The sequence below is a fragment of the Artibeus jamaicensis genome, unplaced genomic scaffold (assembly GCF_021234435.1).
Source record: "Artibeus jamaicensis isolate MK-2021 breed Jamaican fruit bat unplaced genomic scaffold, CSHL_Jam_final contig_233, whole genome shotgun sequence".
Classification (NCBI taxonomy): Eukaryota; Metazoa; Chordata; class Mammalia; order Chiroptera; family Phyllostomidae; genus Artibeus; species Artibeus jamaicensis.
The window spans coordinates 35166314-35192591 of record NW_026521486.1 but is presented as its reverse complement, the minus strand read 5'-3'; the positions used below and the strand labels follow the sequence as shown (position 1 = coordinate 35192591).

The following is a 26278-nucleotide window of genomic DNA, read 5'->3' as shown; positions in this document are numbered from 1 at the left end:
GGACTGCCATACAGTTTGATTTTCTGGCAGTTTTGATAGTTTTCTTTTTTCAAATTGGTTGTTTCCTTTTTTTGGTTGTGCAAGGAGGTGAGGTCCATCTACCTGTGCCTCCGTCTTGGCCGGAACTTCTACAAAGAGCTTTTCAAAAGAGCAAAGTCAGCTCGGAAATTGGAGGCTATGTGTGATAAATAACCATTTTTTAAAGTAAATAAACATTTTTAGGTCTAATTGCAATTTCAAATATTAAAAAATTTTTATTTAGAGAAGTATTTACTGTTACTAAGAGTGTCAGAACATTTACATTTTTCCTGAGCCATAAAAGAAAAAAACCTTTAAAAACAGTTACTTTTTTATGTTTAACTTTAGATTTTAAAAATAATGGATTTCCCGTTGAGAATCTATCAGGGATAGCCAACCTTTTGGTGTCTGTGGTCCACACTGAAAGAAGAGTTGTCTTGGGTCACACATTAAATACACAAACACAAAAACTGATGAGCAAAAAAAAGGTTTTCAGTAAATTTACGATTGTGTGTTGGGTTACATTCATGGTCATCCTCGGCCTCATGTAGCCCATGGGTGGCGGGTTGGACACTCCTGATGATAAAATCTATTTGGTCCATGGTTCTCATATGGCAGCAGGATTGTAATCCCCTGCATGGCTTGTTAAAACAGTCCTTACACCCAGTGTTTCTGATTTGAAGGTCCGAGATGGGCCAAAGAATTTTCATTTCTAACAAATTCTCAGGTGATGCTGATGCAGCTGACCTAGAGACCAGACTTGGAGAACCTTCCTGTTGTGATGAATATTAGCAATCAGTAGAAAAGCTAGATTCTTTGTCACAACACTTTGTAATGCTTTATACCAAAAGCATAGTGTCAGAATAACTTACTACCTCACATCACTTAAAAATGGGTTGTTTGTTGCCGTTTACTGTGTTTTTTTTTCTCTGCTGCCTTGTCTTACGTCAAGGGTTGAGCTGTCAAACATTTATTTACTATAATCACTAAATCTTTTATTGATTTTCCTGTAATTTCAGACAGACCCTAATGAATAGGCATCTAGTCCTCTGAGAATTAGTTTTAAAAAATGGTGAATTTCTTGTCATTTGTACATATCTTTGCCTTCATTTGGCCACTATTGTAGTGGAAATAATAACCTGACATCTAGAGAAAGAGTAATTTATTTTAGCTACTAAATAAGTAAAACCTATGTTTTTAAAACTCCTTGGGTAAGGATTCTATGGTGAATGGTAATGCTGGTGTTCTAGGGTCCCTCCTGCTGTACTGTGGGCAGGGGAGGGACCAGTGTTTTTCTTCCCTAAGGTCCTTAGTATTTGACTGTGATGAGAGGAAACAGTCTTGAGGTCTCAGGCTTTGCTTGGGTCCGCGGCCCTGTGGTCCGCTGGTCAGCAAATCCTCCACAGCTGCCTTGCAAGGTGCTTAGGAGTTTGTGTGCTTTCTTTCCCAGGTTTGCACATGCTGTTCCTCAGAATGGACCCCCCTGTATTCTCCCACCTGCTCGTTGCCACCTTCCTCTTGGCTGTGCTTTCTTTGGGGCTTTCTCTCTGAATTCTCAAGAGCCTATTCTGGAAACCCAGGAACATGAACATGTTTCTTTTTCTTTTCATTCAGTCTCCATTCAAATTCTGCTCAAGACAATATGTATTGGGAATCTGGGAAAGAGAAAAAAGAAGTACCGTTTTAAGACAGACTGAGATTTGTTACTTTTTGTGGCTAATCTATTCCATTACACTGTTGGGTGGAGAATCAGTACTTTCGTCTGCTTCCCATAACCAGTCTTCGACACTCTCCGGGATTTTCTCTCCCCTCACGTTAGCCTCCCCCCCCAGCTCACTCACGTTCTCGCTCCTCTCCTTTGGGAAACACCACCATTTCCGCCTTGAGAACCAAGCCCTTCATAACCTCAGACTTAAACTGGATATGGCTGGGGATTTCCCGGAGCCTCAGTTCTGCTGACTGAAGTGGAAAGGGTGGGCTCTTCTCTGGGAGGAATGTCTGAAGCTCATTTCCTCCTAATGTCTCTAAGACTGCAAACATCCCCTGCCACAGTGAGTAATTTCTTGCTGAGACCACACAGCTGAAGTGTCTCGTGTGAAAAAGACTTTTCTTCTTCTTCAGACGTCTCTGACTCTACTCCCCCCCAAATAATCATTCTGGCATCCACGTGCTAGCAGGAGCGCCCGACCTGTGGCCCGCGGGCCGCACATAGCCCAGCACAAAATCATCAATTTGCTTAAAACATTATGAGATTTTTTGTGTGATTACGTGTCACAGTGTGTTTAATGTGTGGCCCAAGATGACTCCTCTTCTTCCAGCATGGCCCAGAGACACCAAAAGGTTGGACAGCCCCGTGAGGAATAGTTATTTCTTCTCTGGGCTATCTTCTTTAAAAGGACCTCACAGCGCTGAGAGTAGCTCTGGACAGATGGGCTGCCATTCCCGGATGGATTCTCTCTAATCCCCAAATCCCTTTTCTAATAGAAGCAGCAAGAATGGTAAGAAGATGTCAGTTTATCCTGCCACAGTCAGAAGAAAAATTCCTCTATGGTTCGTAGTTGTAGTAGCTTCTGCTCTAGATCAAACGTTTGTGTCCCCGCTAAATGCATACGTTCAATCGCAGAGCCCGATGGGCTGGTGTTTGGAGGAGGGGCCTTTGGGAGGTGATTGGACTGTGATGGTGGAGCCCTCCTGAGTGGGATTTGTGTCCTTATGAATGAGACTGGAGAGAGATCCCTTGTTTTCTCTGCCAGTGAGCTGATAGTGAGAAGACATCCCCCCGTGAGGAAGGAGCCTTCCCCGGACACCAGATGTGCTGGTGCCTTCATTTTGATCTTTCAGCCTCCAGAAATGTGAGAAATAAATTTCTGTGATTTGCAAGCTACCCAGTCCATGGTATTATTTGTTACCATAGCCAAAACAGACTAAGATGGTTTACCAGGGCTTCCATAACATATTACCCCCAAACTTGCTATCTTATAACAGCAGACATTTACTCTCACACACTTCTGAGGCTAGAGGTCCTGGATCCCAGTGTCAGCAGGGCCATGCTCTCTTTGCAGGTTCCAGGGTGGGGTCCTTCCCTGCGTCTTCTCAGCCTCTGCTGATTGCCGGCACACCTTGGTGTTCCTTGGCTTGCATCGCTTCAGTCTTTCCTGTCATCAGATGTTATTCTCCCTGTGTGTCTGTGTCCCAATTTGGCTCTTGGTACGAGGATACTCTTCATTGGATTAGAGCCTACCTTAAACCAGTATGATCTCATTTTAACATCACTAAATCTGTCACATTCACAAGTACTGGGAGTTATGTCTTGAATGTATCTTTTTGGAGGAAATAGCTCAACCCACAGCAGTCCTCTCTGGCCAGACCCCTTACGTGGGCATTTAGTGTGGCTCCAAGTTCTTCTCCTGTCTCCCACTCCTGATCCCCCGTGAGTGTTTTCATGTAGACCCTTCTCCAGGCAGAACGGTTTCCTCATGCCATTTTCTTTCTCCCCTTGCTACTTAGGAATTGTTTATACATTTCGTATTAGTTGCATTTCTTGAATGATTGTTTCTTGAAAGCCACAAACCAAATGTGAGTCCTTGTCTCTCTGCCCTTATTTTCCCTCATATTAATTATATATCTACAATTATTTTCATTCTTCCGACTAGAAAGTGGGTTGTTTAAAAGAAGAAAACAAGTCTTACTAATCTCTGTAATTCCACAATAGTTTTATGCTTTGCACATAGGATCACTAAGTCATACAAAAGCACAGGGCTTGTGTATCTTAAGCCTGTTAGAATAGGTAAAACCCTAGTTCATACTCTCTTCTGTTGATTGCTCTCTGCTTCCAACAGGAAGAGCGTCTGGTGTAAAAGCATTGTATAATAATTAACTGGAACCTAGAAGGCAATTAGTTTGCCTCCAGGCTCTGGCTCCCTTTGTGATCTTGGAAAAGGCAGTTGCCTTATCAATTTTACCAATTATGAAACGTAGAACTTGCACGAAGAGCTTCACAGATGAGAAGTGCCAAAGAATAATTATTGTTAAATATCATTCAAGTGCAATTGCTTGATTTTTTTACTCCATCCTTGCTTGGACCAAAATGGAAACGAACATTAAAAATCCCAGTGATAGGAAGATAAGTGTGAAATAGCTGTTACTAAAAATGAAAAGCCCGAGTTTGTCATCTCTGTTCCCCACTCTGGGGTTTAAAGAACTGCACCATGTTGGTCAAAGACTCTGCTGTAGTTGTGTGTGTGTGTGTGTGTGTGTGTGCTTGCAAGTCTGTGTGCCTTTCATGTATATGCTTATTTTACTTCTATTGGTATTGTATACATATTTAAGTGAAAAATATGTCATGATTAATAATGAGGTACATGATTTTTCTTTTTAGCACATAGTGAAAGAATCCCTAGCCTTTATTGGCAGTCTTTCCCTGTGGGTGATATGTCTTTATTTTCTTTTTCAGGCTAACTATCCACCAATGCTTTTGAGCCCTTCTTTACTAATAGATATGCATTTATCTGCTCGTGTATTATGTCAGGACTAGTTTTCTATTTGTATTAATGAGCTACTAAGAGTTATTTATTGGTAAAGTTATTTTGGCACTGCTTACTAAATGGGCAACACGTTCACACAGTACATAAAACAATTACTGTTCCTTTGCCTAATAAAGATTGTTGTCGATGACACAAAAGAATTTCTAGGACCCAGAGAGTTCTTTCCTATGACACTTCTCTTTTAGCATTCCGTGCTGCTGCCCACGTTCAGACTCTCATTATTACTAATATTGATCGTTGGTTAGGTAGTTTTCAGGCCATGTTGTATAGTGACATCAGTGAATGCCAAGTTTTGTTGTGACGGTCTCTGTGAGGCAGAGCTGGGTATCATAGATGGCTGTTGTGAATATCTTCATTAGCTGTCTTTCAGTTTTTAATTAGTATTTAAATTAGATTTCTTACTGTGATGGCTCTCTACAGGTGTGCTGTACCTTTCCAGAAACTTACCAAGTGTTTTGACCATTGGTTTCCAATGCATTTAATAGTAAATGATGCTATTGTTTCTTTGGGTCCTAGCCTTGTTCTCTTTATTTAGCCATATAAAGAAGTACATGCTGGAATAGTAAACAGAATGTGGCTACAGAACCCATTAGTAAATAAAAACTGATGTCTCTGGTTGGCATTGTGGCCATTCTACATAATATTTTTAATAGACTCGCATGTGCAGGGGGCTAAATATTTTTAAAGCTGTTTGGCATATGTTAATTAATATCTAAGAATTTGTACTATGCTTTTAGTAAACTGTAAATTTGGACCAAGAGTGCTCTGTATTAGTACCAGATATTTTGACATATTTAAGAACCATCGAGATGTTCTTCACTTGTTTTCTATTTTGTCTATGTAATAGGAATGTTATTTTTGCTGCATATCGAGTTCAGTTCAATATTTAAAGAGTACTCGGTTCCTCCCTCTGCAAATAACTTACAATCTAGCAGAAGGGGTGTAAGTACATGAATAACCATGAAATAAGAAAAATATTAAAGTATTTTATTTCTGCAAACACCAGAATTCTACCATTAACTCATGTCTAATTAGATTTTTTGTCCTTTCTCTTTTATCAAAGAGGAAGCAGAGAGATAGTTCATTGATATTTCAGAGTCCTTGCCCACTCAAATGCATTATAAATGTCGTGAATGAACCCATTTCTTAATTGATTCTTCAAATACTTATTGAATGTATTTGATGTGTCAAGTTCTGTTTTTGGCTTTGAGAATACAGAGGTAAGACCAGCCCCTTTTGCTCGATGATGTCATAGCCCACTTGACAGAAATAATAGTTCCTAAGTGACAGTATCAGAAATTTTAGTATCTAGGTGTATGCACAGGGCACTATCTGAACACAGAACAAGGAAGAGAAAACTAGGCCACTGAGTCAGGAAAGATTCTTTTAAAAAAAAATATAGACTTATTTATTTACTTTTTTCCATCACTATTATCCCCCCACCCCGCTCTACCTCCACCCTCCCCTTGCAATCACCACGCTGTTATTCGTGGCCATGAGTTCTTTCTCTTCTTTTTTTTTTTTTTTTTTTTTTTTTTTTGCTCAATCCCTCCATCCACCCGTCTCACCTCCCAACAGCTGTCAGGAAAGGTTCTCGGTTTCAAAGTATATAAAAGATATCCAGGTAGAAAAAATGATGCAACTATCTGGATTTTGTTTCATTATTACATATTTCAAAATTTCCAAGCTATGTATAGATTATTTGTATAATCATGAAAGAAAATATTGTGTTAAATGTTTGGACATGTGAAGGAAATCCTAGGCATTAAGTGCCTGTTAGAGTGCTACTTATTTACAATAAGACAAGACAAACACAGAATCATCTTACTAAGGCTAGAGAATAAGGGAAGACCTACTATGTTTCTCTGAGTCAGAATATACCCAATGAAAACTAAGAGTATAGATTTTCACTATTATGTCACATAAAATAGCATTATTGGCTTCTTAAAATAATCATAGTAATTTTTGACATTCTAAAGCACAGGGGGCAAACACAAGGCCCATGGGCTGAATCCGGCCTCCACCTTGTTTTATCCAGCCCGGCACCTTGTTTCTGCCCAGTGGCAGTACTGAGCCTCTCACTCAACTGAACAGTTGCATTTACACAGTCCCAGCGTTACATTCAGCCCCGTGAGTGCAGCTGCGAGGTTGATGTGGCCCCTGGTGAAAATGAGTCTGACGCCCCTGCTATAAAGTGACTTTAAAGAAAGAAAAGCTTTTTAATTAATAAATTTATGAGAAATTATTCAAATCAATGCCTCACCTTGGAAATGTATCTTTTATTTAAGATGTAAATGTTCTAATACTTACAGTCAAGGTATTAAACAAATATACATTGAGCGGACTAAGCACTGAAAATATAGCAGTGAACCACACAGATGAAAATCTATGTCCTCTAATACATAAGCCTGCTTTTTTTCTTTTTTGGTGTGTCATGAATTTATGTTTCAGGAAGGTGGAGTTTTATCACCTATTCTAGTGGTGATAATGCCATAAATTAGTCTATTATACCATTTAGTTCCACTGGATTTGTTTATCTTACTAAAGGTTTGCTGCTCCTTATTATGAGATACCTGTATAGACATTTATCAAAAAATGGCGGGCTATGAACGCTTTAAAAAAATTTCCTCTAATTAAAGTGCTCACAATCTCTGATCCTTCATTCTCCCTCCAAGATTTCTGTTTTCTTTGTTTTTTTGCAGTTTAAAATTGTTTGTTGTTATTCAGTTATAGTTGTCCCCATGCTTCCCCTATTGCTCTCCGCTGCCGTGCCCACCCCCTCTCCCACATTCAGTACCCCCCGCCATTGTCCGCATCCCCGGGGCCTTTACATACATGTTCCTTGACTGATCCTTCCCCTTCTTTCCCCTGTTATCTCCCACCACCCTCCACTCTGGCCACCGTCAGACTGTTCTTTATTTCCAAGTCTCTCATAAACCTAGTTTCTTTTCTTTTTTACTATATATTATATATTTTTTATTTTTTTATCATTGTTCAATTACAGTTGTCCCATTCCCCCCCATTACTCTCCCCTACCCACCTTCCACTTTCAATCCTCCCCCCTATTATCTTGACCCTTCCCCTTCTTCCCTCCATCATCCCCCACCCTCCTCCTCTCTGGTCACTGTCAGTCTGTTCTTTATCTCCATGTCTCTGGTTCTGTTTTGCTCACATGTTTGTTTTGTTGATTAGGTTCCACTTATAGGTGAAATTATGTTTGTCTTTCACTGCCTGGCTTATTCACTTAGCATAATGCTCTCCGGTTCCATCCATGCTGTTGTGAAGGTTATCAGCCTACTTTCTTATGGGAGCGATAGTTAATAAAGAGATTGATTATAAAATATGGCATGTCAGATCATAGTATGCTGTGGGGAGAAGTAAAGCAGGAAGTGGTGTTAGATGTGTTAGGCAAAGTGTGTGAGTCGATTACTTAAAGTGTGGTTATTGATAAGACAGTATTGAAAAGGTGCCCTTAAGTAAGTGAGGAAGCAAGCCATGCAGGTATCTGGAGGAAGAGAATCCAGGCAAAGGAGACAGCAACTGCGAATTCTTGAGATGGAAACATGCTTCTCAGATTGAAGGAATAGTCAGGAGCCCAGTGTGGCTGGGACTGTGGGAAGTTCAGAAAGGCAGCTGGGCCAGATTCTGTGGTCCTTATCGGCCTTGGTAGAGACTCGGCCCTCATGCTAAAGGAGATGGAAGCCTTCAGAGGTTTTTGAGCCAAAGAGGCATGATCTGATCAAAAAGATAACTTTGGCTCTGGTGTTAAGGCTAGACACTAGAGGACAACGATGGAGGAGGGGGATAGTTAAAAGGCTACCACCGTATTCCAGGTGACTCTGGCAAGGGTAGTGGTGGACAAGTGAGAAGCACCTTGGTGATAGACATGTGGGTACACCTGTCAGTCACTGATTCCTGCACTTTGTCAGTAAGTTCCATTTCAACTACTAAGCCTAAGCCTTCCGACTAAGCCTTCCTAAGTAGCATTTCTTCTAATTCTTCTAGCATCTCAGCTCCACTATATTTTTTTAAATTTAATTTATTTATCTTTAGAGGGGAAGGGAAAGAGAGAGGGATAGAAATACCAATGTATGGTTGCCTCTTGTATGTCTCCTGCTGGGAACTGGCCTGCAACCCAGGCATGTGCCCTGACTGGGAATCGAACCGTGGTTGCTTGGTTCCTAGGCCCGTGCTCAATCCACTGAGCTACACCAGCCAGGGCTTCCAATATATTTTTTAAACATTAGAAGCTACAATTAATTGATCCTGCCACCTTTTCATTGTCCCTCCTGGCTTCACTTCCTTCCTTATTCCACTTAGATCCCATGTGCCTACTTAAATGCCTTATGGCAAGAAACAGGTGAACCTCTGGAGGAAAACACACAAACATGTTTACTTAGCCTCATTCACTGGCCTCACAAACATGTGTACTGACCTTCACCAGGCGAATGTGTTTTTATTTAGGGCAAATCCTTCCATTTACATACTAGAAGATTCCATTCTTACCTAGTTAAGATGTTGCTCTAGCAAATGCTTCATTTCTCTCAGAAATTAAACAAACATGATATAATAATATCCATCTTTTGAAAATCCCTCCCTTATGCCTTATCCATTTCTCTAGCTACCACCCTATTTCTTGGCTCCCCAACAGTGCTTTTCATGAGTTGCCTGTTCTCATGGTTTTTGACTTCCTGTCGTCCGACACTTATTTAAACGTAATGCATAGGTTTTGGTGTCCATCACTCCCTGAAACTGCTACTGTCAAGGTTACCAGTGGCTTCCAAGCTGCTAAAACCAGTGGCCATTCCTCAGTCCTCACTTGATTAGACGGTCAGCAGTATCTGACACAGGTGATCACTCCCTGCGTCTTGAAGTTCTTTCCTCCTTTTCTTGCCAGGGCACTTGGTCTCACTGGTTTTATTTGTACCTCGCTGGCTCGACTTTCTCAGTCTTCTTTGATGAGGCTACTCATCTTCCTAACTTGTACTGGAGATCCTTGGTTCTATTTTCTCTGTGTAAGCATACTTTTAGGGGATCTCATTAGTGCTTATGATGTTAACCACCAGCCATGCACTGACGACCCAGCCCTGACCTCTGCCCGGAACTCCTGACAAACACATGCAGCAGCTTGCTGGCCGTCTCTTCCTGGATGATGTCTATGGCTTCCTGTGTCCAAAACCAAAGTCCCGTTTTTCTCCCCCTAAATATGCTCCTCCTGCATTTTTTTCTTATTAAGTGGCATTTCTAAACTTTTAGTTGCTCAGGTTAATAATTTTGGAGTTATCCTAAATTCCTTTCTTTTTCTCAAGTCCCTGATTCAGTGTATAAACAAATCAGTCTAGTTTTATCTTCAAGAACCAGCCCTTCTTTAAATATATGCTAATGTTTTTAAATGACTAGAGTAATTTTATTTTGAAATGCATTTAGAGTTTTGAAAGCACCTACAAGTCACAAGTTAAGTGACTATATTTTAAAATAAAAATCTGTATAATTCACATTTAGTCAAAAATAAAATGTAAATATAAAACAGGAAATAGATTTTTTGAGTGATTTATAAATATTCCTAAAATTCAATTCTGAAAAAAATAGTTTCAAAAATGATTTACTCTAAAGCAGCATCAATGGCATGAATATTTGTTACCAAATTATCACTTACAAAGATAATACTTATTTGGTTATGTAAGTCCTGGATTATTGTTTAAAATTTATCTCCATTCTTTATAATCACAATGTGAATTAACATTCCATGAATAATACAAAGACTTATTTATTGCTCTGTACTGTTGATAAAATACTCTGTACTGCTGATAAAATACTGACTCTGAAACTACACTGCTTGAGTTCAATACTGGTTCTATTATTTTCTAGCTATGTTATCACAGACAAGTCTCTCAATGCTCTATACCTTGGTTTCCCCATCTATAAAATGGGGATAATAAGAGTGTCAACCCAGGGTTTCTCAGTAGTGTCAAATGGGACCATGTACGTAACTATTTAGGGTAGTGAGTGGCACAGAATAAGAGATAGAAACTATGTTAGGAATAAAAGAGTTATATGGATAGTCTTTGTTACTAGAAGTCCTCAGGGAACTTGAGGCATAAATAGAATATCTAGAACATAAAAGACATTTCAAGGTTTCAGGAATTGTTTAAGATATCCATAAAATAGTGAAGGCAATATGTGTTAGTTATCTATAAAGTGAGAGAATTAGCCAACAAATGCCATAGACATTCAAATGAGAGTGATTACTTCTAACAGTGCTTTATAATTTATGGTGAGATTTTTGTTTTCCAAATGTTGAGGTGTAAGTATAATAAAACCGAGATATGTGCCCACCAAGTGCCAATTTTGATGTATGAATATGACAAGCATAGGAGTTCAGTACAAACTGCTAATATAGAGCTTTAATTAGATACCATAAGAGAAACTCTTCTGAAATATAGGTAAATATTTATGTGCATATAAGAAGCCGCCATTCATATCAGTTCCATACACACGGGATTATCACGCTGTTGACCAAGTTGTTTTACATGTTCATCTAGATTAAATTTATTACAGGGAATATGAGTTATATATTACTGGGGTTTCCTTTTTCCTGACATAGTTGTACATGTATGAAAGATATAAATTTAATCAACATATATTAACCGAGTAGAGAAGACATAGTTTTCTCATGCTAAGATCATATAAATATGCTATTGAAATGTGATTGATGTAGTAATAGCTGATCCTTGTGAATTAATTTTTTATGCCTTTCAAATAGACATACTTTCCTGAAATGTAATTAATTGCTGTTGGCCCCAGAACCGTGAAGCTGTGTGTATAGGTGGAGAAAGTAATTTCAAAGCTTGTCTCCAGGAAAAGGGAAATATCTAAAACCTTTTTCTCCTTCTTTTTTCCTCTAGTTGGCCCGTCACAACAAATTACTACAGCAGATGCTCAAACCAGGGTCAGATCCAGATGATGGAGATGAAGCCTTAAAGTATTATGCCAACCACACCGCACAGATTGAGGTAACAATCTGTTATTCCTTGAAAGGGACAAACTATGAAAAGATATATTTCCTTTTTATTCCAGACCATTTTTATAATTGTTTCCTAGGATAACACAGCAAAATTGATATAAGCTGTAAAAATGTATACTAAAAGACAAGATATGAGGAATGATCTATAAAAATTTGAGGTGTACATTTATCAAAGTTGTCTTTATTTTTTGAGCAGTACTATATTTAAGTTTTCTTTTATAAGAAAGGTGATTTTTGTTCGGTTTTGTTTTGGTCATGGAAGCAGCTATTTCAGAGCAGTGTTGTTTTAGAGAAAAGATTATTATAATAGAAGCTATCATTTAAGAAGAGGTATCTTTTTAAAAAACTATAGGAGGCATATTAAAATAGAGATCTCTGTGTCAGAAAGTATTCAGAAGTGTATGAAACACAGAAGACATTGATAAAGTTTCCATGTTGATACCATAAACTCAGATGGTTTAACAGTTTCCATCTTCAGTATGCAACAATTGACACCCCTGTAAATGAGACATTCTTTAACAACCAGTGGCTGATCAGGAGTATGTGTCAACAAAGACTTATCATTATGTGCTGGGAGACCCATCTGGCTGTCACTGACTAGCTATGGTATCATTTGGACACTAGTAGGTAGAGCTAATCAGGCAGAAGTACAAGTACAGTAGTTGACACTTGTCACTAGTCATTTACATCCATACATTCATTCACTTTGGCAGACATATTTTAGTTTTCAGCAGATTGTGTGATGGGCATCACTGCTATTAATTCCCAAGATATATAATGACTATACCTTACTGTTTACTATTGTCCAACCTTTGGAATAATGAACATTATCTTGTGTCTCAAAATGGATCTCTTAGTAATATTTAGAAACTTTAATAGTGCTATAGCTCTTGCGGGAGACTTGACCTAATGAAAACAACCAGGAGCTGGACCCGCAGCAAAATACTACTTACTACATCAGGTGCTTAGGAACCAGGAGGCTGCCGACAAGGTCAGGAAGCTGGAGACACTGATAGAAATAGACCATCAAAGCACTAAGGTTCTGAGGAAGATTTCAGAAGCCAAAGTACAAAGCTAGGTGATTAGATGAGATCAGGGACAGCCGGTATAGTGAGTAAACCAGAGGTGGGGTTTGGGTTAATACCTGAGTGTGTGAGAGACAGGAGCTGTTGTTGACGTTGCTCTGTTATCAGTCTCCCGGCAGTGAGGAAAGATTTAGCTGCAAATACATAAATTCGGTAAACATCCACCGAGCATTTTACTATCTACCGAATCTCATGCTTGTTCAAAGACCACCTCCTGTGGCCTGCTCAGAGAGGTCACCCCTCCTTTCTTCACACGTTCATTCATTTCATCTCACTGTGCTGCCACAGCAGTTTGATCATTCAGTTCAGTTGAACCTATAATGTTGCTCCTTATGTGTCAGTTGTCCCCTACTGGAGGCAGGGCTTGGTCTTGAACATCTTTGCATTTCCAAAACTGAACACCATATCTGGAGTATAACCACAACAATGAACATTATCAAAAATAATAGCCAACGAGTGCTACAAACATCCAAATGAGGAAGATTACTTCTACTAACAGTGGTTTATAATTTACGGTGAGATTTTTGTTTTTTCAATGTTAAGTCGTAATTATAATAAAACTGAGATATGTGCACATAAAGCGCTACTTTTGATGTGTGAATATGCAGAAACACAGGAGTTCAGTACAAACTGTTAATATAGAGCTTTAATAAATTATTGACTTTTGTCTATAAGCTATATACTCAAAGATCTTGGAAAATAGGAAGGACTTCATGGATTATGTACCCGTACCTGGCCTACTCACCCACCCAAGGAGGAATCACTCCATTGTAATAATTCTGTCCCTGCTTCCAGTTCTACCTGTGATAGACATCTCAGCACTCCAGGAGGGACCTGATCCAGTTTGGGGGGTAAAGGGTGCACACTAGCCCACTTTCATGTTCTCCCACCGTTCCAAGCATCTGCTCCCCTGTCACTATGATAGCGTGGCTCTAGCATTTGAAGACTCATCATGATTACTAAACTACAAGCTCACAGATAGGGCTTCATGCTGTTTTCCACTTTGAATTCCCCAGAACTCCTCAGCTGAGGACTAAATAAGCATTAGTTGAATTTGTGTATTGAAAAAATTACCTGCCTTTGCTTTTTGACAGTTAACACATTCCCCTTCCTTCAGTCATCTCTGCAGTTTGTCCATGCCCCTTGTAAAATGTGACAACCACCAGAATCAAACATAACATGTCACAAATGGGCTGAATAGCTTGGCTTATAATAATCAGGAATGCACCCTGAGATTTTTTTGGAAACGTTTAATGTTGTCGGATCATGTAAACCTCCCACCCCTCCTCACTTCGTTGCCTGTCATGCCAAATAGGTCCAATTCTTCTTTTGTGAAATTGATTTCTTTTAAACCTATGTGTAGGAATTTTTACTTACCGCCACTAAACTTCCTCTTGTTTGTTTCATCATAGTGTTCTTGTATGTAGTTTGCATGTATACCACGCCATTTCGGAGAGCTTCAGTCACAAATAACAACACTAGACTGACTGTTGTTTAAACAGTAAAAGCATTTGATTTTCCCAGATACCAGTAGTCCTGTGACTGATGTAAGGATTCAGTAATATCTCCAAACACGCAGGCCTTTCCATCTTCTGCTAGGTCTTCTTTATTACACCCGTGACATCTCTCCTCGTGGCTGTGGAATCGCTGCCAAAGTCTCAGGCGTCATTCCCTTCCGCTACCTTTTCTACTAAGCAGGAAGAAAGAGGATATAGACCAAAAAAAGTACTTTTATGCTAGGTTTTTTGTTGTTATTATTTGTTTGTCTCAAAGGCTTTCTGCCTCTTCAGGAAACAAAGTCTTTCCTGGAAGCACCTTCTCTGCCTCCCCCAGGATATTTCTCCTTGTGCCTCATTTTCCAGAACTGGGTCTCGTGCTCACCAACATACCAGGCAGTGGCAAAGGGAGATGGAAGGTCTTTCTGGCTTAGACCAGCCTTGAGTCATTCATGAGGGTTGGGCAGAGTCTATAAACATGCACCTTGGCGATTTGCTCTACACAGACTCTTGTTAACTTGTTAAAACTGTATGAAAATATTAGCCTGGTTTTCAGTGCAATGATAAATTATCACAAAATGCCAAATAAGAGTAGTTTAATATAATGAGTATTTATACATAGGTGTGTACTATATAGATATTATACCCATGAACATTATGTTTTGCCATGACTAGAAGAACAGTTTAATGATGTAAAGCACCTGTGACTGACATCATGTTGAGTCTGTCATTTTCTTAGCGCTTTTTAGGAGAAACAGGCTAAGAACAAGATACAGATATACCATGCTCTGGGTTTAAGGTGACTAGCCAATCACTTCTAATTAACACCCTCTTAATTCTCCTGTACTTCGAGAAAATAAAAATAGGATTAATGTTAACCCAGAAAGAATGAAGATTTTGGTTTTTGTTATTTATCACCAGGTAGCAAACTTATGATACTTTAATCAGTTAGTTTTTCTTACTTAAAGAGAAACGTGAATTAGTGCAGTAAAGGACTATCTTGGATACTTCAAACTGGCATATTTTTCTCATTAACTGAATTTATAAAATACCACGAATACACTTGTACTAAAAAAAGAAAATACACTAAGACTGAGGTGACTGAAGGCTAAAACACAGGTAAATCACTGTTTTCAGATTGTTCGGCACGATAGGACTATGGAGCAAATAGTTTTCCCTGTCCCCAACATCTGCGAGTACCTCACGCGGGAGTCCAAGTGTCGCGTGTTCAACACAACTGAGAGGGATGAGCAAGGAAGCAAAGTGAATGACTTTTTCCAGCAAACGGAACACCTCTACAACGAGATGAAGTGGCAGAAGAAAATCCGGAGTAAGTACAGTAAACTGAGATGGTGCATTTTGGGGTAATGGTGGATACGTTGGTACTCTAGGACACGACATTATTCTTTGAAATTAGTTTTAAATGTTTTGCCATCTGATGTTACTGAAATCACTTACAAGCTTAAGAATGTAAGCTCAGTGTACCACTGGGGCTGAGACACCCGCGGCTTAATGAAAACAGAAACCTCTGACTAATTAGATCATCTTTTAGTGCCAATCCCATAGTTTTATAAATATTATGAAATACAAGGTTGCAGCTGTATGTTTTGACTGTTGAACAACTGCAGGTTTGAAGTCCCGGAATAAACGCTGACCGGCCCAGCAGTCAGTGAACCGGATGGAGAGACACTGGCACCCGCCTGCTCATCCTCTCTTGTCTTGTAATTTTATGATGCAGTGGGTTGTTTAATGTTTTTTCTGAATGTCATTCTCTCTTTCTACCTATCTTTACATTGTCAAATCAAACTAAAAGTTTTGTGACACTTGTATTCAAATAGAAATGTTACAATTTTAAAGTTAAAAATGAGCATAAATGAGTTGCCATGACTTACCTCTTAGGCCTCAAGTCTATTTGGAAGTACTCAACTTTAAAATTAAAATATTTTAAGTTTAAAATTTAAAAAAAACTTAATCAGTCTCTCCCTTTATGTCCATCAAGGTTTGCTTTTCATATTTAGGTGCTCCTGTGCTGGATGAGTAAATGTTTACTAGGGTTTTATTGTAATACCATATGATTTCACTCATATGTGGACTCTAGTGAACAAATTGCACTAACAAGGAAAATGGGGACAGACTCATAGATGGAGAGAAGGTGACAGCTAGAGGGGGGTGCAGGTTAGGGGTGGAGGGATGGAGCAAAAAGAAAAAGGACTCATGGACAACAGCGTGGTGATGGCTGGGTGGAGTGGTTATAGGGGGTCTAAAAGATCATGTAAAAAAATACGATAAAGATTAAATAAAATACAAAAAAGAAAATAAAATGTTAAATATTTAAAGTTTAAAATAAAAAATTAAGATTTAAAATAAAATTTAACTTTCCCAAATAAGTAATATCATGAGCTTTTAACAAAAATTGATAGGAGGAAACTCTAGATTAGGTCTTTGCCATCTTATGGGGAAATTTTCCAGACAAACAGGTATATGTTCTCGATACCTCTGTTCCACATCACTTCGTCATTTTAGTTTTCTAAGAATTTTAGTGATTGTAGTTTTTGAATTTGAGTGGAGCTTGAAACATATCATCCTTGAAGATAAGATGGTGTCATGCATTGTCAGCCTTTCCTAGCAGAATATAGGAAAAAAATAAATAAAGAAATTACTCTCCCTTGACATTTTACCACATAGAATCTTACAGAATTCAGAGAAAATTTGGTGTGTTCAGAATACATATGAGGACTTGACATTTTTACCTGGGACATTTGACAAACCCACATTTTTATCCTTGACAAAAGGTAAATTGCATAATGAACTAGTGTTTGTGGGGTCTATGCTTCTTTGGAATAAACATGTATCAAAAAGCAAGTCTTAAAATAACTTCCAATGTACATTGTACTTTTAAAAATTGGATGTACCTTATAGTGAGTTTATATACAGAATCTAATTCATCTGATAGATTTATTGTTACCAATGTACGCATCAACATCTTCTAATTTTCTCTTCATATTGTGCTTTTAAAAACAAGGACTCCTAATTTGGGAGTGTGGAGATGCAGATGTTTACAATTTATGATAAAGTAGTCAACTCAGTGCCCTGGGTAGTCACAGCCTATTCTAGTGTTGAAATGCCGCAGTCCACGAAAAGAAAGCACTGTGTCCTGAGGGTAGTACAGCTTATGACTGAGAAACGTACCGTAGAGATTGGAATTCACAGAAAGTAATTGAAAAGTTTATAATTTTTATTTGGAAGTTGATGTGCGTTTCCCCCTCAGTTAACTTCATGTTAGGTTAGAGAATGGACCTGAAGGAGTCATATGGTCAGACTTGTGTGTATTTCATTTCTGTTCAATTACTTAAGAATGGTGGAAAGAACTGATGTTTGGTTAATGTAAATTGTATGCAATAGATGCATTTGCTTTTCCATTCTGCCGACAAACACAGAGTCCCTTTTCTGGAAATAGTCAGCAAAGCCTTTGTCACTTGTTGGTAATTCGTATTGTGTCTCTCACCTTTGCTGTTGCAAACCCAAAAAGTTCTTAGTAAATATGAATGTTTAAAGCTTAGATAGCATTTAAATCCCTAGTTCCCAGGAAGTGGTACTGTGCCATGCTAGTGAGTTTCAGAGTTTTAGGTAACTGTCTGCGTCACAGGAATTTTCGTTAGAGATACATGTGTGCCAAGGTTTGGGGTTTTTTGTTTGACTTCAAGGCACTGGAATGGCACAGATGTCTCAATTTTACTCAATTATATAGCAGTCTATATACCATTCCATTCAAAAAGGTCCCAGGCAGCTTCTAAACTGTCTTTCCCCCAATCTGCTCTAGGGATGTATTAGAATCACCCTTTCTGTCCACCTTTAGCAATCGCAGAATTATGCAGCCTTCTACAAATTTTTAGGTGTGAATTGGCTAAAGGATAAAGAAGGAATGAAATAAAAACCTTTTTATGGTATCCATTATAAACTTTCAAAACAAGTCATATTAAATGTTTATTTAAATATGCTTCATACTAGTTTACAAAAAATGCATTTAGTAAAATGTTATTTCAGCAGGGCTAGCGTGTTGAAACCAAAATTTATTTTCTGTTCTGTCCCCATTGCACGTCCTCCTTACTAGGTAACCCTGCGCTGTTCTGGTTCTCCAGGCACATCTCTCTCTGGGGGAGCATATCCTTCAACTTGGCCGTGTTCATCAACTTGGCTGTCGCTCTCTTCTACCCCTTTGGGGATGATGGAGATGAAGGCAAGTGCTTGTCTTTCTTTAAAGGATAAACATTTTAAAGTTCTAAAATAATACTCTTAATGCATTTCTTAACTATTTAGAGCTTCAAAATAACAATGATTTAATTCTTGTTAAATAGATTTTTCTGTATTCATTAGAAGTAAGAATTATGGTAAGTGGTATAGGTGGAGAACTGTGGTCAATCAAAGTGTTATTTTACAAAAAGCTCATATACAAAACAGATATTAGATAAACAAACATTAGATAAACAAATATTATATAAACATGTTATATATTGATAAACAAAGCACTGGAAATTATTATTTCTACCTATTATTACTGAACGGATTTTAATATTATGTAAATATATGGGACAATTAAGGGTTCATGCCAAATATTCATTGTGACTAAATAGTGGAATTTATGTTTTACTCTCTTCTCTTTGCTTTCTCGATTGTCTAAGATTTCTATAATGAGCATACATAAAATCTGAAAAAAATTAAAAATGCATAAAACAGAATATAATAATAGAGATTCTCTCAGAGTAAAAAGTTAACTTTATTTCCAGAGTAGAACTTCTCTATGAATGATCGACCATAAAATCAAATTAAATTTTTTTTTCCATTCGGTGATTCCACAGAGAGAGAGAGAAGCACCAATTTGTCATTCCGCCCATTTATGCCTTCATTGGTTGATTCTGTATGTGCCCTGACTAGAGATTGAACCTGCAACCGTGATGTATCAGGACGATGCTCTAACCAACTGAGCTACCTGGCCAGGGAAAATAGGAAATTAGTATTATTAAACTAATATTGCATGAGGTTTTACAAAAGCAAAGCCAGGAGAAATGATCTCATTTTAAGTGAAATGGGAAATATTGTATAGAAGAAATAACTATATGATGAGACTGTAGAAATTAAGTTGTATTTAAGTCTGGCAAAGCGAATGGGAAACTTTGTTACTGACCTGGGATACAAACAGATAAATAACTTTGAAATGTGTGTGGAAAGAATGGCGGGGAGGAAAAGGTGAGCTATATCAGCAAATAAGAACTGCTCAAGGTGCTTGTGTATCTCATCTGTTCTTAGGGTGAATTATTATGAGAGTTTAATGACCTGTCATGAGTAAATCATTTAGAATAGTTCCTGGTAAAACTTAGTTGTTGTTGATGTTACAAGGTAAATGTTAACACTACAAAGGGAAGCCCAATGAAAGGAATCATATGATGAGAGCAATAGGTATTTGAATCTGTTGCAGAAGAACTGGAGGTGAGCAGGAAGGGAAATGGGAGCCCAGGAGTAATTTGCTATTTTAAAGGTCCATTAAGATAACAAACATCAAACATTATAACATTTAGGTATAATGATCATGAATAAAGTTTGACCTTCTGGAAGGCAGGCCGGTACTTAAAGAAGAATATGTGGCAACGGAGCAGATGTGGGAGTTAAATAGCAATGAAAAAGATAGCGAATGTCTGGTCATCCATCATGGGGCAGGTGCTAACGCAACAGGTAGTGCAGACAGCTTTCTCTTCTCAGTGTTCAGTCTCATTTTGTGCCGATAGCTCTCTTGGCCCAGAAGAATGTGACTCTTGTCAGGTGAGAGGTCCATCTTGAAATGATACATGAGTATCATCTTCACCCAGAATGCTAAGAGTAAACTGTAGGAGCATAAAGTCTTAGCTAGGGAAGCAACTCTGGAAATTATCTAATATCAAACCCTCATTTGACGGATAAAAAGACGGAGGCCCAGAGAGGCTAAAAATTGGCAGATAGCGGAGTAGAAGGTTCACTTTTTGGTTCCAATCCAGGACTTTTCTGCATGAGGAATTGTGTTGGAAGCATAACAGGAAGGTATCAAATCTTCACACGGGACATAATGTTTCGTAGTTCCATTCCATGATCATATCTTACTCAACCCCCGGAGCCAACGTATGTAGCCTCTGCCACCACCTATTGAGTGTGAAATATAATGGTGATGGGCAGCGCCACTCGTCTGGACATATACTCTTTGCTCATTCAGGAGACAGTGGAATGCCTGATACATTTTTAATGGTTACCTGACTAACACCAGAGTAGTGATATTGATCATAATAACAGCAGCTGATGATATATGCCAGTCAGATCAGGTTAGGCAAAATACTTAAGACTTGACATACATGATTTTGTTTAATCTTCCTGACAATCCTGCAAATGAGCACTTCACCCTTATGGATAAAGAATCTAAAGCTTAGGAATAGTTGCCCAATAATTGGGGAGTGGAGTCCAGAAATACATATTTTTTAACATGCTCCCAAGGTCTTCCTTATATAATTGGCCCTTGAATAGGTATTTGAAACCACATATATAGTAGAGTTTGGAGTAAGGCTCCAACCTCCAAAGAAATAAGAGTAATGAAAACAAGACTGGAAAACCACGGTGCTTTGTCATCAGGGCAGATGCAGACTTTACCCTTCAAAAAGGGCTGAACGGAAGTTAACAGCATCATAAAGGTGGAGGTTCAGTCTTAGGTGTCTGGGTGTAGGGCCGATGCTAGGAGGGAAGGGAAGGCATGAGCTGCTGTTTTTGGCAATATGGAATCCCAAGGTTGTGTTAGGGTAATCCAATTGTAGTTCTAGATCAGTTATTTAATTATGACACAATGCAAACAGTTAAATTTTTGTTCTGGATTAGCTGAGTCTCTAACCTTCAGTTGCACACTATGCATAGCTAGAAAGGCTGAGGAAATGAAGTTAAATGAAGACTGCTGAGCGCACCTGGCATCAGTACTGGCTGGAGAAGGAAAGTTTTGTAGTGGGTATGCATGTTCTCTAATGTCCCATTTTGTGAGACATGGACTGGATGACTGACTACTTGTCAGGAGCACTTTGAGGCAACTTAATCGATTGTATCATTAAGATTCTCTCCAAAAAGTGCTAAAAAATTAAACAAATCGATGGGGACATGTCAAAGAACACGGCATCCAACTTGAAAGGTCTCCTAGTGGCGAAATCTGGAGAATTTGAGAAAAAATAAATATTGATAGTAATACATAATAACCCATAGAATAAAATAAAAATCCAGGTGTCCATTTTGATAGTGAAAAGAAAAAAACTATTTCAAATAATGATATGCCAATTAATAAATGTAGAAGGAATAATGGAAATAGAATGTCACCACCATTTGTCAAACATCAGGGAATCATTGATATGTTCCAAAATTAACGTGTTAGATGAAAACTATAATGATAAACAGGATATGGACATATTCATAAGGTATTTTCCTATAATGTAATTATTAATTACTAAATAAAAAATAGTAACTTTACAGTGTAAAAATTACTTTAAGTGGTCAGTGTTAATGTCACCAGTGAGGAGACAGAGCAACCCTGGGGGCCTCTTGATATGCTGCTCTGACAAGGATGTTACATCATTTGCCCAAAATGCATAAACTGAGAATGTTTCAGACAACCCACAATGAGGGACATTTTACAAAATAATTGGCCGGTACTCTTCAAGCGCGTGAAGGACAAAGATTGAGATTTCAGTTACTATGCATAGATGCAAAAGCTGGACAATGAAGAAGGCTGGTAGGAAAACAATTGATTTATTGCAGTTATGGTGTTGGAGGAAAACTCGGCAGATACCCTGGGCCACCAGAAAGACAGACAAGTAGGTCCTACAGCACATTAAACCTGGAACACCGCTGGAGGCAAAAATGACAGAGCCGAAGCTGTCCTACTTGGGGCACATCATGAGAAGGCGGGTTTCTTTGGAAAAGGCAACAACTCTAGGAAGAAGAGAAGGCAGCAGGAAAGAGGAAGAGAGGCTGACGCCATAAAAGAAGCCATAGTGTTGTCAGGAGTTGCGGCTGACTCAACAACATGTGACACACACACTCCAAATTGAAAGAAACTGGAAGACATGACAACTAAATGCAGTGTGTGATGCTGGTCCAGAAAAAGAGCATTCATCAGGCAATCGATGAACTTTGAATAAGGTCTATAGGTTAGAAAAAGATTAATATCTTATTAATTTATTGATAATTCATTATTATAATACAATTATGTAAGGTGTTGACATTTGGGAAATCTAGGTGAAAGGTATATGAAAATTTTGTATTGTATTTGCAACTGTTAGATAAGTCTGAAAGAGTTTTGAAGTGAAAGTTTAAAAATAAGTAAATATGAGTAGTTGACCAACCCTAAGGTACCTAGATTCTGGATATAGAAGTTGATCATGAAATCCCCTCATGAATCTGGGCCAACAAAAGGTGAAATGAGCCACCATTCCCAACCCCAGACCGTCAAACAAGCTGCTCCAGAGTCACCGTGGCCAAGGAGGAGGTGAGGACAAAGGAGCTGGTGAGGGAATGGGCTGTGCGTGCTCTCCAAACACGACCACACGTGAGCTACTGGGGACTGCTTATGCCATATCTCTCCTTCACACTGGGTTGTAATATTAATGGAGAGATAGTATCTTCCTTCACCCAGCTCAGCAATCAGAGGGAGATACTTAAGGTGGGGAGTGATTCTCAGAGGATCATTTCATTGGGCCCTCCACCCTCCCACCAGGTACAGAAAATCTCCTTTCATTGACAGGCTTTGAGGAGTGCTGTTTAAATTTATTCAGGAATCCAGGCTTTAGTTGTGTGGCTGTAGGTTTTGGTTTGGGTTTTTGAAAAATGTAGTGAGTTCATTTATTTATTTAACGTATGATTTCTCTAAAAAAAAAAAAAAAGAAAAGAAATGTGTGCTGAAGTTGAGATATGTGGCTGAAGCAGCAGCTATTGATGCTAGGGAATCTCCTAGCAGTCTGCTCAGAAGTTGAGCATTGCCATGCCAACCACCCCTTCCCAGTTTGGCAAAGGCAGGCCAGTTAGCAGAGTAAATTGCTGTCAAGGGAATTCATTATATCCAGATAGCATGTGATTTTTTAAAAAAGTCATGGTTGAATGTAAGGTGTAGTTCTATTTTCTCTCAAATGCCTTGTGTTAAAATAAGCTTTTCAAGGTGATTTTGATGCGTTCCACTTATAAACAACCATTGATGGATTGTGGCAAAATGCCAGATACTGTACTGAACCCTAGGGATAGAAAGGTTGGTAAAGTTGCCCTTGTTTTCAAGAAGCTCACGATCTAGATAAGAAATGAAGAAAGGAGTAAAGCACAAGAGAAAAGACCACCCGTGGCTGTATGGGTGGAGGCCTGCTTTAGCCGCACGCACGGAGGTGGAGGACAGGGAAGGCCCGTGAGCCCGTGTGGGAGGCAGAGGATCAGAGGGAGCCTGGGAAGTGAGATGCAGCGTGTTCCCTGCAGCAGACCACAGACAAGTCAGTGTGGGGTGGACAGGAAGTCTCCACTGTGCAAACTGAATTCAGGCCTCTAAGTTGTTACTTGAATTTTGTTTTTAGAGGACACACTTTATACTTTCTAAGCTTTAAAAATATATAGAATGAATTCTGGTTTTTTCATTGTAAAAGCAATACATGCTCATTATAGAAAATTGATATAAATGTGAATTATTAGGTAGAGAAGATAGTCCCTCTTCCCGCCTTTATCAGGTAAAAATCGGTTTTTATAATTTGTACTGTCTTCTCTAGAGTTTGTCAGGGGGTTTTAATTTTTTTAAGCATCAAATCTCAGCTACAAATGACTATGTCTGTTCTTACAAGGAATGATTTAAATTATTGTCAATTGACAATGGTGTAAATTAATGGCCACTTGATATAACTTTTAAGTTTATTTATTTATTCACAAATACATATTCAGCACTTAAATATGTTCAAGGTACCATGTGAAATGCTATGTGAGTTCTTTCTTCTTTAAGTGCATGGTTGTAATTTCTTCTTGAACCAGAGGAAATCTCAGCAAGCCGGATGCTGTCCGAGGAGCAGACGAGACGTGGTTAGCCGAAGAGGCCTTAATGACAGTGCATACATAGTATGACTGTCGTGTCAAAGCCGAGACTTTCAAAATAACAATATCACACCAACTCGTGGGTGTTGGGTGTTTTGAACTCTGCATCTGATCCATTGCTTATCTTCATTTTGTTTAGGTCTTTTTCTGGAGTTTTGATCTGTTCTTTCACTTGGGCCATGTTTCTCTGTCTCCTCATTTTGGCAGCCTCTCTGTTTGTTTCTATGTGTTAGGTAGAGCTGCTTTGACTCTATGTCTCGCTAGTGTGGCCTAAAGCAGTAGGTGCCCTGTAGGGTTCAATGGACAGCCTCCCCTATCGCCTAAGCTGAGAACTCAAGTTGTGCTCTTCATGTGGGCTGAGGACACCCTACTCTTGTAGTTGAGCCTTGGTTGCTGTTGGCAGGTCAGTGGGAGGGGTTTAGTCAGGCCAGTCAGCTGCAAGGACTGGCTGTGACCACTGACCACCAACCTCCAACCTCCTTGGAGGATGTGCTGTGCTGTGCTGTGCAGGCACAGGGTGGTGGTGCTCTGTCATGGTCTGTAACTCTCCACTGGGTGCGCTGGCTCTGGGGTTTCCTGGTGGTGCAGGCAGAGGTCAGCCCCCACTTGTGTGTTGCCCAGGGCCACCCTGCTATAAAGCAATCTGAGGTGGCTGCTACTTGTGCTGGGCTTGGAGATTCCAAGGTGAAGCCAAGCTGAGAATCTGAGCTGGCTGCTGCTAGTGCCAGCTCTGGGGCTCACTGAGCTGTTGCTTATTTGAGAGGATTTAGAAAGTTGTGAAAATGAGCCAAGACCAGCCATTCATATGGAAAAGCAACTTGGTTGGACCTGTAAGTTGGGTAGGGTGGAGTTCCTGGGGATCTTCAAGGCAGGTCAAACAGTGTTTAGCCAGGTCGATGGAGTCTCAACATATGGCACTGGTTTGCTGGCTCTCTGGGGGGAGGGTTGGGGAAAGGGTCAGTGGCCTCTGCTTGCCTTAATGCTAGACACTTCGGTTTCTCCCTTTATGCCACTGGTGCCTTTCAAGCTGCTACTCTGGTGCTGGAGCTCAGAGGGAATGAGTCTGAGTAGGTGAATTGTGTGTGGGCTCTGTAAGAGGAACTGCTTGGGACTCTAGAAGTTTCTTCCACTGACTCAACTCCCACTCACTGGTTTTTGCAGCCAAAAGTTATGGGGACTTTCCTTCCTGGCATGTGAACCCTGGGCTGGGGAGCCTCGTGTTTATCTGAAACCCCTTGCTCCTGAGATATCCCTCCCAAATTTTTATCCACCACATGTGGCTGAGAGACCAGCCTTTTCATGTCTTTGCCCCTTCTACCAGTCTTGATGGATATGGTTTCTTTAATTCTGTAGTTGTCAGGCATCCATTCAACTCGATTTCTAATGGTTCTCAGTGGTGGTGTTCTATATTTTAGTTGTAATTTTTATGTGATTGTACGAAGGGGTGAACCATGTCTGTCTACTCTGCCGTTTTGACTAGAGGTTGCTTTATGGCTTGCTTTTAAGAGATAATATGATAAGAACAAACACTGCAACAATAAACATGTCTAATGCTACCTGGCATTCTGTTTTCTGTTGAATGTCTAACAGGATCTTTCTGCCTACTTTTGATCTTTTAGTACTCACTGTGAACTTAAAGGCTTACACAGAATTTATTGCACGAGTCCAGATAATCCCACAGTTTTGATGACAACACAAAAACCTAGTACACCACAGACCTTGTGGTGTTTTACACGCAAAAGTTAATTTTGTTAACAACAAAAAGAGGTGTGGCCAAAAGAAGTAATTAGTAAAAAATCTTCATTTTGTTGTCTCCCCTCTGACTTCCTCAGCCACCCACACATGGCTGAGGTCTCAGCACTGGTCTAATCATCCTAGGAATGTTGCCCTGTGATTTACTCCGGCAAATCCAGCGGCCCGTGATGCACAGAGAGGGATTCCTTAAATCCACATGTTGAGGCAGACGTCACTGAGTTGTGCTTCTTTTTAAAGAAGTATATT

The 26278-nt window shown here is 39.3% G+C and overlaps 1 protein-coding gene across 2 annotated transcripts in view; it reads left to right on the top strand.

The window, feature by feature from the left end:
* Window positions 1–26278, top strand: part of ITPR2 (inositol 1,4,5-trisphosphate receptor type 2) — a 444505-nt gene that overhangs the window by 333465 nt on the left and 84762 nt on the right. For both annotated transcript variants that reach the window (XM_037144844.2, XM_053662176.1), the window contains 3 exons: window positions 11468–11575; window positions 15305–15497; window positions 18279–18404. In XM_037144844.2, the coding sequence (XP_037000739.2) occupies window positions 11468–11575; window positions 15305–15497; window positions 18279–18404 (427 nt within the window). The remainder of the gene's footprint in view (window positions 1–11467; window positions 11576–15304; window positions 15498–18278; window positions 18405–26278) is intronic.